At 43.3% G+C, this 17,842-nt stretch overlaps 1 protein-coding gene across 3 annotated transcripts in view; it reads left to right on the forward strand.

Annotated features, from left to right (window-relative positions):
• OLFM3 (olfactomedin 3) overlaps positions 1-17,842 on the forward strand; it is a 162,966-nt gene that overhangs the window by 132,597 nt on the left and 12,527 nt on the right. For all 3 annotated transcript variants that reach the window (XM_083620493.1, XM_083620492.1, XM_083620494.1), the window contains exons 3-4: positions 4,190-4,345; positions 12,688-12,907. In XM_083620493.1, the coding sequence (XP_083476619.1) occupies positions 4,190-4,345; positions 12,688-12,907 (376 nt within the window). The remainder of the gene's footprint in view (positions 1-4,189; positions 4,346-12,687; positions 12,908-17,842) is intronic.

Consider the following 17,842-nt stretch of genomic DNA (forward strand, 5'->3'; position numbering starts at 1 on the left):
CCAAAATTGCATTTGGATCGAAACTGTTTCTCAGGCGGCTAGTCCTAGTCTTTATAACCCTGTACCTTCTTCCAGAAGGCAGAAGCTGAAAGAGATCATTTCCGGGGTGCACACTATCCTGCACTATCTCTGCAGCTTTCTTATGGCACCTGGAAGCATAGATTTGATCCAAGGTGGGAAGAGTGCACCCAGTCTCAAGGGGCTGGAGGAAGCTGCTTCCAGTACAGTGTGAGGAAGGCTGATTACAAAAGGAAATTTCAAGGCATTTGTGGGTATATGTCTGGACACCAGGGCTTTCTTCTTCTTCTTCTTCTTCTTCTTCTTCTTCTTCTTCTTCTTCTTCTTCTTCTTCTTCTTTTAGTTTCTCCTTTTATTTCAGTGAGAAGGAGATCCAATGTGCAGGTTGCACTTCCAAGTACTTGCAGAAGAAAACACTAGCATAGTTCAGGAAAGGCGGGGGATGAGACGCTTTGTACTTGAACAAATATCACTGTCTCGCATCTTCCAAAGCACAGACACATCAAAAAGGAAAGTATCAGGAAAGTATAGAATTCGGGGGCTTTGAAAGGAAAATAAATATATGCACTCCAATGTATCAAGAGTCAGGGCTGAACTAAAACCATGACCCCACATCAAAGACCCTGATCCCAATGTTTCAACAAATCTGGCAGAGTGGGAGTGGGGAAGTATGTGATGTGGTGATGTCACACCAGCACTAAGATTGCCCAGAATTTATAGGGTAGGTAGAGATGAACTTGACACGGAATAGCCATTTATGTCAGCAGTTCTGCTCCTCAGCTCAGAAGGTGGTTCTTTAGTGGTTCTAAGGCCACTGAGGTCTGAATATTGGTGGAATCACTCTCACAATACATCCTTTCAAAGGATGGTGGCAACACCCCATCAAGGAGATGCCATACTTCTGAGAAGCCGCATAATATGGTTCACAGCACCTGAAACATTAGCAGAAGCATGCTATATTTTATCTGTGTGGCAGCTCCCCCCCCCAAAAAAAAAACCACACACCATATTTCTGGTCTTTTCAGCCTCCCTGCCTCATTTTATTTTTTCCCCTTTTGAAAATCCCATCTAAACATTTCTTTTGCATAGTATTTTGGGATTATGAATTGAGGAGTAATGAAATCAAATTTGCTAATTTCTGAGCTAGAATACTTAACATTTTTGTGTTATCTGATATGTTATATACTCTCTTTTAAAACAGTGGCAGCTGAATAGGGAAGCCTGTTTCTGTTCCATGTCATTTTCTCTCAATCATAGGTCCCTTCCATCCCATTATTTTGGATTTTTTAATGCACAAAAATGTGCTATTATTATCATTATTAGAATTTATTTTGCACATCGTATGCGTTTTGGTACACATTCCAGCCTTAAAATGCATGTTTTGTGTTTCAATGCATTTCCCTTTAAACTATTCATTTTGTGTGCACATTTCCCCCATAAAACAGGGCATTTTTGTTTGAACTAAAACTGCATCACAGAATTTGAAGTGTACAATCCAGTTGATTCCCTAGGCTAAAGAGTTCTTGGATGAGCAAAGGCCCAATGTCCTAATGCAATCAAGAAAGCACACTGAAAGTGATGAATTGGTCGCTGAGAGCTCTGAGTTCTCGAGTGACTTCAAATTAGCACGAGAAAACATCCATCCAAAGTCAAGTGTTGTACTCAAAAAAGCAGTCACTCTCCTCTTTGGTGCACCTGAAAATTCCGCATCCAGATGCCACCCTGTTTTATTTTGTTTCTGTATTTCTGAGGCTGTATCTGGTCCTAGACCCCTGAACTCTTTGGTCTTCATTCCTCAGTTAACCACTATAGGTAAAGGGACCCCTGACCATTAGGTTCAGTTGCGGACGACTCTGGGGTTGTGGCGCTCATCTCGCTTTATTGGCCGAGGGAGCCGGCGTACAGCTTCCAGGTCATGTGGCCAGCATGACTAAGCCGCTTCTGGCGAACCAGAGCAGTGCATGAAAACACCGTTTACCTTCCCGCCGGAGCGGTACCTATTTATCTACTTGCACTTTGACGTGCTTTCGAACTGCTAGGTTGGCAGGAGCTGGGACGAGCAATGGGAGCTCACCCCGTCGCGGGGATTCGAACTGCCAACCTTCTGATCGGCAAGTCCTAGGTTCTGTGGTTTAACCCACAGCGCCACCCGTGTCCCTTCTTAACCACTATAGATAGCACCCAAAGGCTACCCAACAAGCTCTGTGAGAACAGCAGGGGCTCTCCCTTTCCCCTCCATCCTTCTGAAACCAGTCTCCTGCATTCCTCAACAACCTACATGTATCTGAAGCTCAGGGAAAGGGGAACTTTTAGGAGTTTTACAGTGGGGAAGAGGCAGGAGCTAAAACATGAAAAGCTTGAGGCACACCCAGAAGATGCGTATGACAGCAGTGGCACTCACCTGACCGCTTCTGCTTACTGGGAAGGGGAGGTTGACAGGGTGCAAACACAGTGGCAGAGGCAAGGCAATGCTCCTGCAGGTGCGTTTGCACTGTGGCAACCACTGTACCGCCTGGTGTGCAGCAATGCAACCAACTGGAGATCAGGTGAGCCATACCACTGATGACAGCAAACAAGGTTTGCCAGGTGCTTATTTGACCAGGAACAGAGATGGATGGTTCAGTCTATTTTTGATCTGCTTTGCTTTCACATCTGTTCTTAAACCCATTCCATTTTGTTTCTGTATCAGCCTGGGAACTTTTAAAAAGTGCATTATTTTTGTACATGTTTTTCATGAAATCTGCATTACTTTGGCATTTTACACTAAAGTATGACTTTTATAGGGATGCGGGTGGCACTGTGGGTTAAACCACAGAGCCTAGGACTTGACGATCAGAAGGTTGGCAGTTAGAATCCCCACAACGGGGTGAGCTCCCGTTGCTCGGTCCCTGCTCCTGCCAACCTAGCAGTTCGAAAGCATGTCAAAGTGCAAGTAGATAAATAGGTACCGCTCCTGCGGGAAGGTAAATGACATTTCCACGCACTGCTCTGGTTTACCAGAAGCGGCTTAGTCATGCTGGCTAAGCTGTACGCCGGCTCCCTCGGCCAATTAAGTGAGATGAGCGCAGCAACCCCAGAGTCGGTCACGACTGGACCTAATGTTCAGGGGTCCCTTTACCTATATATATATATGCATTTCGGTATGACTTTTAAGTATCAATACCAAAGGTAACTGCATTTGGATATCCCTATCAGTCTGGGAATGTGAGTCCAGTCATTTTATTTAAAAATACAGACTGCATGTAATCCTCAAGCATCCTGAAGCAGGAGCTTAAGCCAATGTTATAGATAGATTAGATAGATGACAGATAGATGATGATAGATGGATAGATAGATAGATAGATAGATAGATAGATGATAGATAGATAGATGATATAGATAGATAGATAGATAGATAGATAGATAGATAGATGATAGATAGATAGATGATAGATAGATAGATAGATGATATAGATAGATAGATAGATAGATAGATAGATAGATAGATAGATAGATGATAGATAGATAGATGATATAGATAGATAGATAGATAGATAGATAGACATACAAGCACATGCACACGCACACACGTGTGTGTGTGTGTGTGTGTGTGTGTGTATGTGTGTGTTCACAGCATTTACATCTTTTAGCCATACACTCACACCCATTTAGGTGTGCACTTTAAACTATGTCATGTATGAAGCAGCCATAAGAGACTGCTTCCATACCAGCCTGTGGTTGTTACTGATCCCCAGCACTGTCCTGAACTGACCTAAAAGCAATACACACACCTTGCTCCAGGCTACTACAGTATTTAATATATATATTTGTGCAAAAATATGCAGCTCTGCCTCAGCATCGATGTTCCTCTTTTGCTGAGTTGCCACAATATGTTCTTTTTTGCAGGCATTGTTTGATGGGGTAAAGGGACAGGTTCAAATTCTGTACCTCCACAGTCTCGTTAATTTTAGAAGGGGTCGTACCTGTACAAAACGAGACTGTGTTTCCAATTCGCTGTTCTTGTGAATTTCAGAGCTCAGCAAAATGCCTAGCAAATCTGAATGCTGACACATGCCAGCGTATCATTCAGCGTTTGATATACCAGCATTTTTATGTGTGAGAAAGGAAACTTAAGTATATAGATAGATAGACAGTATATTCTGAGAACATAATTGATGTTCTTCCTTAACAGGTTCAGAATATGTCCCAGTCCATTGAAGTTTTAAACCTACGGACTCAAAGAGATTTCCAGTACGTTTTAAGGATGGAAACACAAATGAAAGGGCTGAAGGCCAAGTTCCGGCAAATTGAAGATGACCGGAAGACACTAATGACAAAGCATTTTCAAGTATGTTTGACTTTTCTCTTCTTTTAATGATCACTTGAATGACTGCCAGAAGTGATGCGCTTGTGAGAAACAATGTGCGGCCGGCAAAGTTGTCAACTTGAAACGCTTGTCGGTAAGCGCATAATGAACCCCCTTGTTGCTGCTGCGATCATCCCTCTCGCTGCAGCGTTTCGCTGTGATGGGAAGTGACCATTAATTACTGACACAATAGTGGGGTGGGGGGAAATGTCGCCACTGCAGAACAGAATCCTATTTTCGCGGCATCCATGGTGGGGTTCCCACCAGGAGATTTAGATGCAAAACAGCCTCTGCTTGTGATAAATGAAGCACACCCGGCAGAATTAATAAGAAAAGAGCAAGGAGCCATAGTGTCCCTTTAAACTCTGACATTCTGTACTTTCCAGGGTGGGAAAGTTTATAAGGAGAGAAGTTCATGTTGCTTTAATTCAGGCATAGGCAAACTCCGGTCCTCCAGATGTTTGGGACTACAATTCCCATCATCCCTAGCTAACAGGACCAATGGTCAGGGATGGTGGGAATTGTAGTCCCAAACACCTGGAGGGCCACAGTGCTACCAATTAAAGCACAGTGCTTTAATTGGTAGCACTGTGGGTTTTTCGGTTGTTGTGTCTGGGTTTGTTGTTGTTGTCATTTTTTTAAAAAGGCATGATAGGTTGTTGGCTCTTGTTAGACATGAAGTAATGTAGTTCGTTTCATTTTATTTTTGTTAATATTTTTAAGTTTTACAATGTATCGGCAACAAAAGTTCAAAATAATAACATTACAACAGGTTGAAAACTACATAAGGCTGCATGTCGCCCTCGTGCTTGTTATTCCAAGTATCTAGATGAACACCTAATTCTCCATCAATTTATCGAGTTGATTTATTTGTAACTGCCTTTAGTAAGTTAGTTTAATCATTGTCACAATAGACCAAATTTTTTCAATCCATTCCAAAACAGGAAGAATTGAGCGCCTTTATTTCTATTTTTTCCACAGTCACTACTTTTGCAGCAGCAACATAATTGGGATGGTTCCTTACATAATTATCCTCGTCTGATTTTTTTAATCCAATTTTTTCCTGGAAGTGGAACCAACTGCCTTTTTTTCCTCCCTCCCCCTTCCTTAATCAGAATTTTATTTTGAGACAAAGTTAAAAATACAAGCAAGGAAAGGAACTTGCAGTGGAACAAGATCAGTAAAGAAAAAAACAAACTTACTGATAATCATCAATCCTTTGATTATTATGCATGTTGAACAACTAGCTCACTGACTATGCTATATGTAGAATGTACATTGTAGCCAGACACTTGCATTTGGCTGGAATTTGATCACACTTTTGAATGGCTTCCACATAGGAAATAAATGAACACCCCCATGCCACAATACATAATGAGGGTTCCTTGCTTGCTGCGCTTGCGGATTATGTACATAATCATACAGCTGGGGCTTGAGGGGAGCCTCCAGAGCAGGTTTGGGGGCTCGTAGACAGAGGAAATTGAAGTCCTGTTACACCAGCAAAGCCGCTCTAGTACAACACTGGATACAAACAGGGCCGTCTTTACCAGAGGGTGCAAGGGGTGTGGGGCACCTAGGTGCCGAATTCTGGGGGGTGCCAGGCGCAAGCTGCCGAAACTCTTAACGATCTACCTGTTATGAAATAATAAATAATTTTGACCAAGCTAGAAATACATATATACCTAGGTATTACCAAAATGTATACCTACTGTTTCACTAAAGGACTTTCAACTTTGTGCGTTCATTTGCCAAAGACGCGCCGCACCAGCGGCAGAGCTTGTCATTCACAATGGCGGCGCTTGTCATTCACAACTGTGCCATGCACACGAAATTAACTCTTACATCAAAATATTATGTTACGTATCGTGTTGAGCTGCTATGCGGCAGCAGGGTCAATGGCACCTTTGACACGACTGATGTTTCTCCTAAGTAGGTGCCTAAACAATACTTACAAGTTTAAGTGTGGTGGTGTTGTGTATAAATAAATGAGCAATGAGTTTGTTTCTTTTTCCTCCCTTCTTTTGTAAACAAGAGATAAGGCATAAGCGTGGTGTCTGGCATAAGCATAATAAAAGTTAATTTGGGGGCGCTGGGCGGATCTTTGCACCCTGGCAGCACATATGCTAAAGAAAGAGCTGAATACAAACCATTATGATTGCTTTGGAGACTTCCAATTACATACTACACACAACTTTGTCACTATATACAATTGCTGAAGAAGATAATTCTGCAGAATGAAAGATCTTTACATTTCAAATCCATTTTTTCCCCCTGACATTTGTACGGAGTGCTGCTATCTGTATCTGTCTTCTCTCTCTCCCTTGTCTAGTTTACATGCATGTGCCCAGTGGAAAAGACACCACAACCCTCTGCAAAAAAGTGTTTTGATATGCTTGTTATTTGTGATTGCACCTTTTGGTTCTTTTTGTGTGGTGTTCTAATGTAGAGGAATGAAAGCAAGCAATAATTAACAATCCAAGCTGGCTTCTGATTTCTTTTTGGAAAAGTTAAAACAAACAAACAGCAATGCAATTGTGCACTTTGCCAATGCAGGGGAGTCAGAGAAGCTACAAATGAACCAAAGAAATGGGAAACTAGGACAAACTGCACATGCTCCAGTTCTGAAATCTAGACTGGAACCAATTTTAGAGATTATACAGGTTTCACCAGAACAGAGTGAGGTTATAGGTCACTAGAGGAGACAACTAGCTTATCCCTAACCAGGGCCATTAGACCCCAGCTCCTTTCTCACTGCACCAATATGGTAACTTGGCAGAAGAGGGATCTTCTGGCCTACTCTCTGCAATGCATTGTGCCAGTACTGCAGAGGGCCAGAAAAGAGATCAAATGACACAACGGAGCCAATAGCATTTTACATGGCTCTACAATGAGTCTGGCTCCTGCTCAGTCAGAGCAACTTGACTTTCCAACAAAAGCCAAGTTGCCGTTCTCCCATCTTCACTGTCTCTTAGCTGCCCTGCTCAACAGTGTGTTGCATTACCAGCTTGCCGGCTCCCCATTTTGTCAACAAGTCAGCTCACCTTTCTTCTAGACTCCTCTGGCTGCCTTGCTTCACCTCCTCTCACCCGCCTGCTCTGACAGGTAGCTTTCAGAAATGCTCCCCACTATCTAACCTAAGGACGAGAGCAATTCAAAAACAAAACCAGGTTGTCTCGGTTGGAGAAACGCTCCCTTTAAGATGCTCTTTTCCTGCCCAAGAAAAGTTCAGAGTGGTGTAACTACAGGATATGTCCATAGCTGTACAAGACTCAACGACAATTCCTATCATCATTGGCAATAATGGGAAGCTTGTATTGTGCCATTCAAGTATTTTGTATTGTCATTACACTTTTCGTGGGCCTAGCGTTAAGGTCAGCATCCAGCAGTTCCAATGAGAGCTGTCAAGGGCAACATCATGTTCTGAACACTGTAACCTTTTAAAAGACCCGATATTTGGATTGGCTGGACCTTCAGCTTTGATTGGGTCCTTTGACTGGCATTTTAAAAGGAGTGCAAAGCAATCATATTACTCAGTAATTTTAAAAGGTCAGAATAACAGGCCGTGCTTCTTTCTTTTGGAAGAGCAATCTGTGAGATTGCTCAGTGCACTTCATGCTTAAACTGGGGACTGAGCACAATGGTACAGAGCAGGCTTTGTATGCACAATGACCAAAGTGCAATTGATATGCTTCCTAGTTGTGTTAGAATGCAATGAACACATTTCTTATCTGTAACCAATGTGGCCCACTTTTGAAAACTTGTAAAATAGAGGTTCAGTTTTCCTTTTACTGGCATATGCTTGATCAGACATCTTAAGCAACTGAATTAGCTCAAACAAATTTCAATCAAGAGGTGGGTTGTTTTTTTATAAAAAGCCTATTTCACTTGTGGAGAAAAAGAAGCAATCTGTCGCCCTGTGGATATCATAGTCACATTACGGTGTTTTTATCTCGTTCACATTCTGAAAAGGCTGATCTGCCTCTTAGAGTGTGTGCAGGAAATGGGAGGATCTTTTAGAAAATGCATTTCTACCCATTGATTATTACAGACAATCTGAGCACTCATGTGTTCCCTACTTATGAAGCTTTCCCTGCTAAGTGATGTCAGCTTTGCCAGAGAGTCTGTGCATCCAGCTGAGAATTGCAGTTCCTGAACTAGTGCCTGGAGAGCAGAATCGAGTACACTGGGTAGACATTCCTCATCTGTAGGGATGCCCGCAGAAGTTAAAGGTAAAGGTAAAGGGACCCCTGACCATTAGTTCCAGTCGTGACCGACTCTGGGGTTGCGGCACTCATCTCGCTTTATTGGCCGAGGGAGCCGGCATACAGCTTCCGGGTCATGTGGCCAGCATGACTAAGCCGCTTCTGGCGAACCAGAGCAGCGCACAGAAACGCCGTTTACCTTCCCGCCGGAGCGGTACCTATTTATCTACTTGCACTTTGACGTGCTTTTGAACTGCTAGGTTGGCAGGAGCAGGGACCGAGCAACGGGAGCTAACCCCATCACTAGGATTTGAACCGCCAACCTTCTGATCAGCAAGTCCTAGGCTCTGTGGTTTAACCCACAGCGCCACCCGTGTCCACGAAAGTTATTAGCGCCACGAAAGTTATTAGCTGCAAAAAAAACAAAAACCAACCCAACACCAACCTGCTGTGAGCTGACAGCAGAGGGATGAAGAGTGCTGCCCCTTCTTCAGTAGCCTGCTGAATGCAGATATTTTCATTTCTTCTGGCAGCCTACATGGTTCTGTTTGGGGCACAAAGGAGGGAGAGATTGCTCCATTCCTCCTTTGCCAGCCCACTCACTCAACTGCACAGGATCCCATTCACTTGGCTTTGGCTACCAGGATTAAATACAAGGCTGCATTTGTATCATTTTGGATCCTTTGTAAAAATAATTCTCCGGCATAAAAGTGTACCAGTCCATTTGGTTCCTTTTCTTTTCTTTAAAAAATACAGTCTTCAGATCTTAAACCACAGCCTTCATGCTCATCTAACTGCAGGCAATAAGTACCACTTTGGCCCAGGTGCCAAATCATGGCTTGGTGCAAATAAGCAAACATGCAGGTTCCCAAAGCAAAATTCACAGCCACAGCACTCCTCCCGAGTCTGATTGCTGCCACACTATGCTGTAAAAGACCCTGCACCAGAGTTGTGGTTGTTTAGTCGTTTAGTCGTGTCCTACTCTTCGTGACCCCATGGACCAGAGCACCTATCTGCATGTACACAAATGTTTAAAGATGAGTGTTCATGCATATGTTAAGAGGATTAGAAATTGAGCAGTTAGTGTGCATATCAGCCAGCCATTGTAAACATTCACCGGACTTCATGGAGAATCCTTCCAAGACATGGGTAGGCAACCTAAGGCCTGGGGGCCAGATCCGGCCCAATCACCTTCTAAATCCAGCCCGCAGACAGTCCGGGAATCAGCATGTTTTTACATGAGTAGAATGTGTCCTGTTATTTAAAATGGGTCTCTGGGTTATTTGTGGAGCCTGCCTGATGTTTTTACATGAGTAGAATGTGTGCTTTTATTTGTGGGGCATAGGAATTTGTGGGGTTATTTATGGGGCATAGGAATTTGTTCATATATTTTTTCAAAATAGTTCAACACCCCACAAGGTCTGAGGGACAGTGGACTGGTCCTCTGCTGAAAAAGTTTACTGACCCCTGTTCCAAGAGGCCAGGTGAATTATGCACAATGGCTGGTTGTTACGCACATGAACTGCCCATCTTATGTCTCCCTTGACATATATATTGTTCAAGTTTGTTAAAGGAAGAACAACCGTGAACAAATTAAGCACATTTGCCTCATAGAGTAACGGACTGCTGTAAGTTGCTTCAGGAAATGGAATCTGAGGTCTGTAGTTCTTTCCTTTTACCCATATTGAAACCACTATTGAAACGAAGCCCAACGATGTACATAGTCATGTCACTGCGTTCATAAATTAAGATCTCTGGAACAGAAAGAGGATTTAATGTCCCATTTGTGAAGGTCTGTGTGAGTTTATGGTTCTGTGTCTAACAAAACGCTCCCTCGATTCATCCTTTCCAAGCGGATATCATTTCAAGATTTCTGGGCATCAACAAAAAGTGGAATCTTTCTCATGAGTATAACATTATATAAGAGAACTGCAAAGGGGACTCTAGTTACTCTAATGCATTTATGGTAATAACATTTCCGCATGTAATTTAAAAATGCAATTTACATCTATTTAAATTAGCTATATGTAAAACATGCCTTTTGACATTGCCTGTGGATTTTTACCCCACCTCATCACCGGAATTAATATTTCCCAGGTGATATCCCCCTCCCATTAAAAAAAATCATTAAATAGAAATGGTTGATACAATTAATTTAAATGTACTTTTGTCGAAACACTGGAACCACTATCATCATTATTATGCAGCATGGTGCAGTGCTAACAAAAACACCTCAAGGGATAAACCCATTCACTGAGCTGAAGACTGATTTTACAATATCAGCTCATTTCTCTCAACATCATGAGGGCATTTCTCAACCATCATAGGCAAAGCTTTCTTATTAGAACCACTTTAGTAATGTATCATGAAATGTAGCGATTCTCTTTATTCCAAATGAGCAAATGCCAAAACCCAATGCAGGCAGGCAGGCAGGCAGGCAGGCAATGATTTCTGCTGGAGTCAGTGGAACCAAATCATGTCCTATCCAGATTATCCTTTTTTGTGAGCTTGCTTGCTCAGTAGTTGCCGCCAACCAAGTTTCACTTCGAGTAAAATCATTGAAATTAATAGACCTAAGGCAAAGGGTAAAGGGACCCCTGACCATTAGGTCCAGTCACGGACGACTCTGGGGTTGCAGCATTCATCTCACTTTATTGGTCAAGGGAGCCGGCATACAGTTTCCAGGTCATGTGGCCAGCATGACTAAGCTGCTTCTGGCAAACCAGAGCAGAGCACGGAAATGCCGTTTACCTTCCCACCAGAGTGGGAAGTATCTACTTGCACTTTGATGTGCTTTCAAACTGCTAGGTTGGCAGGAGCAAGGACCAATCAACGGCCCCGTCGCAGGGATTCGAACCACTGACCTTCTGATCACCAAGCCCTAGGCTCTGTGATTTAACCCACAACGCCACCCGCATCCCTAGACCTAAGTTAGTTGTGTTCATTAATTTCAATGGGTCTCATCTGAGGAGGACTGGCATTGGATACAACCCCAATATTATTGTTCGCTTAGGACCCACCTACCATTTTTATACTTCCGTGTTATTTTTCCATTCTTCTGCATTTGCGTCCTGCGCAGATGAACTGGCCAGTCCATTTTTGTTGTTGCAGATTTAGAAGCTGAGACCTTTTCTTAATGGATTGGAGAAGGGGTGTATGTGTTTCCAAATCACCTTTCAAAACCAGGTGATAGGCAAAATGATTGATGGAACTCATTTAACGCAAGGTTAAAGTATTGACCAAAGTAGTACAGTGTGCTAAGGAAACTGTTTCGGAATCAGTTTGGGGTCTGGGGAGACTTGCACTTAACAGAAATCTAGAAGAAACAAACTATCTGTGGGTGAAGAATCCAAATGTTTTAGCATAAAGGTCAAACCACACACTTGGGCGTAATCAGAAGCCTTTCCTCTGGGAAACTGCTTTGTGAGCAGTTTTAGAGGAATAATCATTTTATTGATACTTGTCTTGATTGGCCAAATGGCAGGTGAAACCAGTTTTGTACACGGTTAAAATATTGGCAAAAGAATCAGTCAGGTAGGAGGGGTTGTTTATCAACACACCAGCCTAGATTCAGGGGTCTTCATGTGGACAAGGATCTCCTTTAGAGCTGTCACCTTTGACAGTGTTGAACACTTACTGAAGTGCCCAGGATGCTCTTAGTGGATGAGGCAGTTCTGTACAGATCAACCAATCGCCTCTTCTAAATAGAAAAATCAAATCAATTCACTAGCTTTCTCACACACCACAATGATAATAGTGGAGTGCATTTATATAGCTAAGCGTTCTGTCATTATTTGGACTGAATGGATGTATGTTTCTGATCAAACTAGCTTTAAAAATAATATTCCTGTTCTTCTTAGTTCTATACTGGGAAAGGTTTGATTTAAAAGAAAACGATTTCTCTTTAAGAACATTATTTAAGAACATACAATTTATCCAAAGCTTTAAAACCATTCATCTCGGGGCTTCTAAACCTCTCGTGGGACACTAATTTTGATACTACGATCAATAGGAATTTCAGGCATAGATTTGATAAGAAGCATAAAAGAATTTTATTAAAGAACTTAGAGGACGTAACATTTTTAGACTTCCCTAATGCACACTTCACTGCTTTTTTTGCAGGAGCTGAAAGAAAAGATGGATGAGCTCCTGCCACTGATACCAGTCCTGGAACAGTACAAAACTGATGCTAAGTTAATCACCCAGTTCAAAGAGGAAATTAGAAATCTGTCTTCAGTCCTCACCGGGATCCAGGAGGAAATTGGCGCCTATGATTATGAGGAACTCCACCAGCGAGTGCTCAGTTTGGAAACCAGGCTTCGAGACTGCATGAAAAAGCTTAGTAAGTTCACAATTTCATGGCCCATTTCGTCCCGCTGCATGTGGGTTTGAATGCGGTTTCAAGCCATCTGGAATTGCAGAGTTGTAATCCGACACATCGGGGGAGGGGCGCAGGTTGGCATCCTGCTGCACACCCCTGTGGCAATAGATGAACATGGCCTCTGATCACAGTGCTTTCCCACAGGCTAGGAGTGGAAAGGGCATGGAGCTCAGCTCAGGAAAAGCAATAGACTGCTTGCCCAATTTCCTTTGTAGCTTACCTCTGGCATTTTTATTTTTCATTTACTTTCCAAGAGCGAATCAGATGCTAAAATGTACTTTGACTCAGTAGATCCCCTTGCGAAATCCAAAGGTCTTGGCTCTTCCTCTTTCAGCCAAAGACAATTTTTCATGTAAATATACATACTCGGAATACCACCTGCTTGGTGGGTAAGCACAATTTCAAAGAGTAATGGCCCATCTATACACCTCTGTTTTATTGCATGTGCATGCAGCAAAATCCCACTGACACATTAAGCATGCATTTGAAATACTTTATTGTCACTTGTACAACTTGTATACAGTGAGATTACATGAACACCCCCCACTCAGCTCTCTTAGTCTTAATTCCCCTCGTTTACTGACGCACACCCACCAAACCCAAAAGTCAGTTGCCCTGTTGTTATCTTTTGATTCAGCAGCCTAACAGACCACAAATAGAAGCTGTTCTTTACCCTGTTGGTGCGACTAATCACGCTTCTATATCTTCTGCCTGAGGGCAGTAGATCAAGAAAGTGCCGGCCAGGGTGTGAATCATCCCTGAGAATTTTCCTCACTCTCCTGAGGCAACGTTCTTCCGCTATTTCATCCAGTGGATTCACGGGACAGACCATAATATCTTGTGCTGTATTCACCAGCCTCTGTAGGCACTTCCTATCAGATGATGTCAAACCAGCATACCACACCGTGATGCAGTATGAAAGGACACTTTCTATTGTGGACCGGTAGAAGGAGATCATCAAATGTTGACATTGTTCTTTCGCAATACTCTGAGGAGATGGAGTAGAATTGTAGAGTTGAATTGAATTGTAGAGTTCGGAGGAACCACGAGGGTCATCTAGTCCAACCCCCGGCAATGCTGGAATCTTTTGCCCAACATGGGGCTTGGACCCAGTTCCTCAATGCTTCCCCTTTGTTCCCATCAGCTCCAGTCCCACATTTTATCTCCCAAGTGCAAATTATATGCTCTCTGATGCCAAGACTTCATACATTTTTACATTTTAAGTTTTTGTGTCCGGATTGCTGTAGGAAACCATTGCTCGTTTACACACACACACACACACACACACACACACACACACACACAAATGCACTGGAAAAGGTAGTTCATCCATCTTCAGTTCCAACACAGTAAGACTTCTGTGCCCATTAAATGATTCAGCTTCTTAGGAGGTGAAAGCTGAATGCTGAAGTGTGGGACACAGCAGTTCCACTTATAGGTGCATCTTTTAATGCCTGAAGCTTCCTCAAAATGGCTTAAATCCAGGTATTTCTATATTCTGATTTGTGGCTTAGTTTCTGTTTCCTTTACTTTCGTTTACAGTGGTACCTTGGTTTACAACCATAATCCGTTCCGGAGGTCCATTCGTAAACCAAAAGAGGTTGTAACCCAAGGCTCGCTTTCGCCAATAGGGCCTCCCAAAAAAAATTGTTCGTAATCAAAAAAAATGGGTGTAAATCCAAAAAAAGTTCACAAACCGGGACATGCACTTCCAGGTTTGACGTGTTTGTAATCCAAAACGTATGCAAACCAGACTGTTTGCAAACCAAGGTACCACTGTATTTAAGGAATCAATATGCCAAATTTCCACAATATAAGACTACGACACCCTTATGTACTAGGGTAGTTCTATTAAATTCAACAGGATTGCTCCTGCAAATAGGCTGCAAGTTATGGCTCTAACCCCAAACACTTTTTTCTTGTAAGTCTCACTGATTCCTGTGGAACTTAATTACAAGTAAGCATCGTCTTGGGACTGCTGCCTGAGCAGCCTCCATGTTTGCCACTTCTCTTATGTAAAGGCTCACCCCTTATTTCAGCCTGGCTGGGGCTGGTGGGAATTATAGCCCCAAACATCTGGGTGATATCAGGTTGGTGAAGTCTGCCTTGTTTCCTAAAAGGGTGCCTCTCTCACATTCATGCAAGCACTCCATTGCATCATATTGATCAGTCCTATCCAAGATAAAAGGCAGCATGAATTTTAAAGTTCGGTGAACTTAGTAAGTTAATGAAAGGGGGGAAGGAAGATCACTTGTACTAACTTCACAAGAACTGCAAGTGCATAAGAATTAACTTACAAAGTTTCTGAAGAAGAACATTCACCCTTCATTTCTGTCAACCGTGCATCTTTAGAAAGAGCCCAATTAACTGAAAGAAAATAATTAGTCAAAGACGGGGAATAGCAAGATTATCCACATCACTGTCTTCTAGATTGTGTCACTCTCCTACCAAGTAGGATCTGCTGCGGTAAACTGCATAGTAACTGAAAAACTGTATAGATATTTCTCAGTATCATGAATCCTAGTGGATCCTGGAGGCAAATGAACTGAGTCTGAGGTAAAAGATGATCTCTCGATTGAGTTATCCTTTCAATAATTCATTCTCAGAGTCTGAAACTAGAAATAACACCGTGAAAGAGAGAAAGCAAAAAAAAAAAAAGCACATGAACAGAAAGGAATTGTCTAGTGGAAATCTAACCAGTGTGCAAGTGATTAGAGTGCTAGACTAAGGACTGATCAAATCCTGACTCAGCCAGGAAGCTCACTGGCTAACCTTGGGCCAGTCAACGCCTCTCAAGGAGGTGAGAGGAGAGGTTGTTGTTTTCTCGTTTCTGTTTTATCTTGTATTTTCATCTTGTGAACCACCCTGAGATCTTTTCATGAAGGGTGGTATATAAATCTTATAGATGAAGATGATGATGATAACCACCTAACTCACAGAGCTGTGAGGATAAAATGAGGAAAGAGATGACCTGGAAGAAAAGTGAGGTACAGTGGTACCTCTACTTACATTCACCTCTGGTTACGTATCTTTCGGGATACGTGCGCGGCAAACCCAGAAGTATTTTTCCAGGTTTCGCCCCTGCACGCATGCACAGAAGCGCTCTACATGCCGTGCACATGCACAGAAGCGGCACCTCCGGATACGCAAACCTCAGGATCCGACCGGAGCTCCGGAATGGATCATGTGCACAACCGCTGTAATCATAAGTAATATCTCTTTAGGGCTTCTGCTCCATTTTGGTGTTTGCCTGAATGCATGAAGTGGGAAGAGGACAGGGGTGAATATGCAAGCCTCACTTCCAACCCCCAGTAGGCCAGCTCCACTTCAGACTTGTCCACATCAACAGGGAAGGCCTGAAGCAGAGTTGACTGATTGTGTTTTAGTAAGGTAAAGGGACCCCTGAACATTAGGTCCAGTCGTGACTGTCTCTAGGGTTGCGGCGCTCATCTCGCTTTATTGGCCGAGGGAGCCGGAGTTTGTCCGCAGACAGCTTCCAGGTCATGTGGCCAGCATGACAAAGACGCTTCTGGTGAACCAGAGCAACGCACAGAAACACTGTTTACCTTCCCGCCAGAGCGGTACCTATTTATCTTCTTGCACTTTGACGTGCTTTCGAACTGCTAGGTTGGCAGGAGCAGGGACCGAGCAACAGGAGCTCACCCCGTCGCGGGGATTCGAACCGCCAACCTTCTGATCAGCAAGTCCTAGGCTCTGTGGTTTAACCCACAGCGCCACCCGCGTGTAAATGCACATAAAAACCTCATCATGAATGGGGACTCCGTCAGAACAGGAAGATATGAAGTACAGCTAGTACTTGAATGCTTGCTCCTGCCCCATTTTTAAACTCAGCACCAAATGCAAACCCCCCCCCCCCCCAGTATCAGCTTCATTTAGGATCTCCCAGTCAGACCTAGCACATTCTTACAGTGTTCTCAAGCGCCATCCATCCCTGGCGCAAGGAGGTATTGCTTTTGGCACTGAATTCACCATCAAAAACAAGCTCCGCTTTTGCCAAGGAAAGCGGCACAACCATACAGCTGCTTTTTCCTTTGAAGTGTGATCACCTGACATCATATTACGTCAGGTGAGCCCCACCCCACCTGTCAAATATGCCCACAGAGGGTGGGCCAGCTTTTTCTCTGCTGCAAGATGTGGGGCTCAGCTCTTGTTTCCAATTAAAGTCTGACCATCTCTGCTCTTGTAGAAAATGTACTGGGCAGATGGCTTTTACAGCCCACACTGCTCTCCCTCAAAACTATAGCTGCACATCCCGAATTATGTCCCTAACAGACACAGGCAGCAAAGGCATTTGTCTTCCTGACAGTCCTTTGCTACCAAAACATTGGTATGAGTCGCATATTAGTGATGTTAAAGGAGTCCCTTTCAGCTAGCAGGAGAGTCAGAAGAAAGCCGACCTGTTCCTAATGCATTCAGAATTGCTAATATTTGCCGTTCATTTCAGAGGTGACAGAAGGGCATAGCAGGGGGTGATTCCTTCATTTCCTCTACTGCCTTCACCCCTGCTAGCATAGCAGCCTTGTGCAGCTTTTAAAAATGATCTCTTTCTATCTGTTTTCCAGAGGAATTGTGTTAGCAACAGCAATAGTAGTATTACTTTACCAACTAATATCTCTCAAGAGGTACCTCAGCAACATTCTCTCTGGTGGGACCCTTCCTCTTTCAGTGAGACTTGGGCTTACCTGCCTGTGGTGGCCATCTTTGAAATTCCTTGCAAAGCCCTAAAGTGAGGCTCAGTTTTGTGGGAAATGGCTAGATCCAGCCCCCAGGTGCTGCTCAAGAGTTTGAAGCTTGGGGAAAAGTTAAGAGGGCCTAGGGCAGGTACAGTGGTACCTTGGTTCTCAAACGCCTTGGTACTCAAAGAACTTAGAACCC

Source organism: Podarcis filfolensis, assembly GCF_964270895.1.
Source record: "Podarcis filfolensis genome assembly, chromosome: 6".
Lineage (NCBI taxonomy): Eukaryota > Metazoa > Chordata > Lepidosauria > Squamata > Lacertidae > Podarcis > Podarcis filfolensis.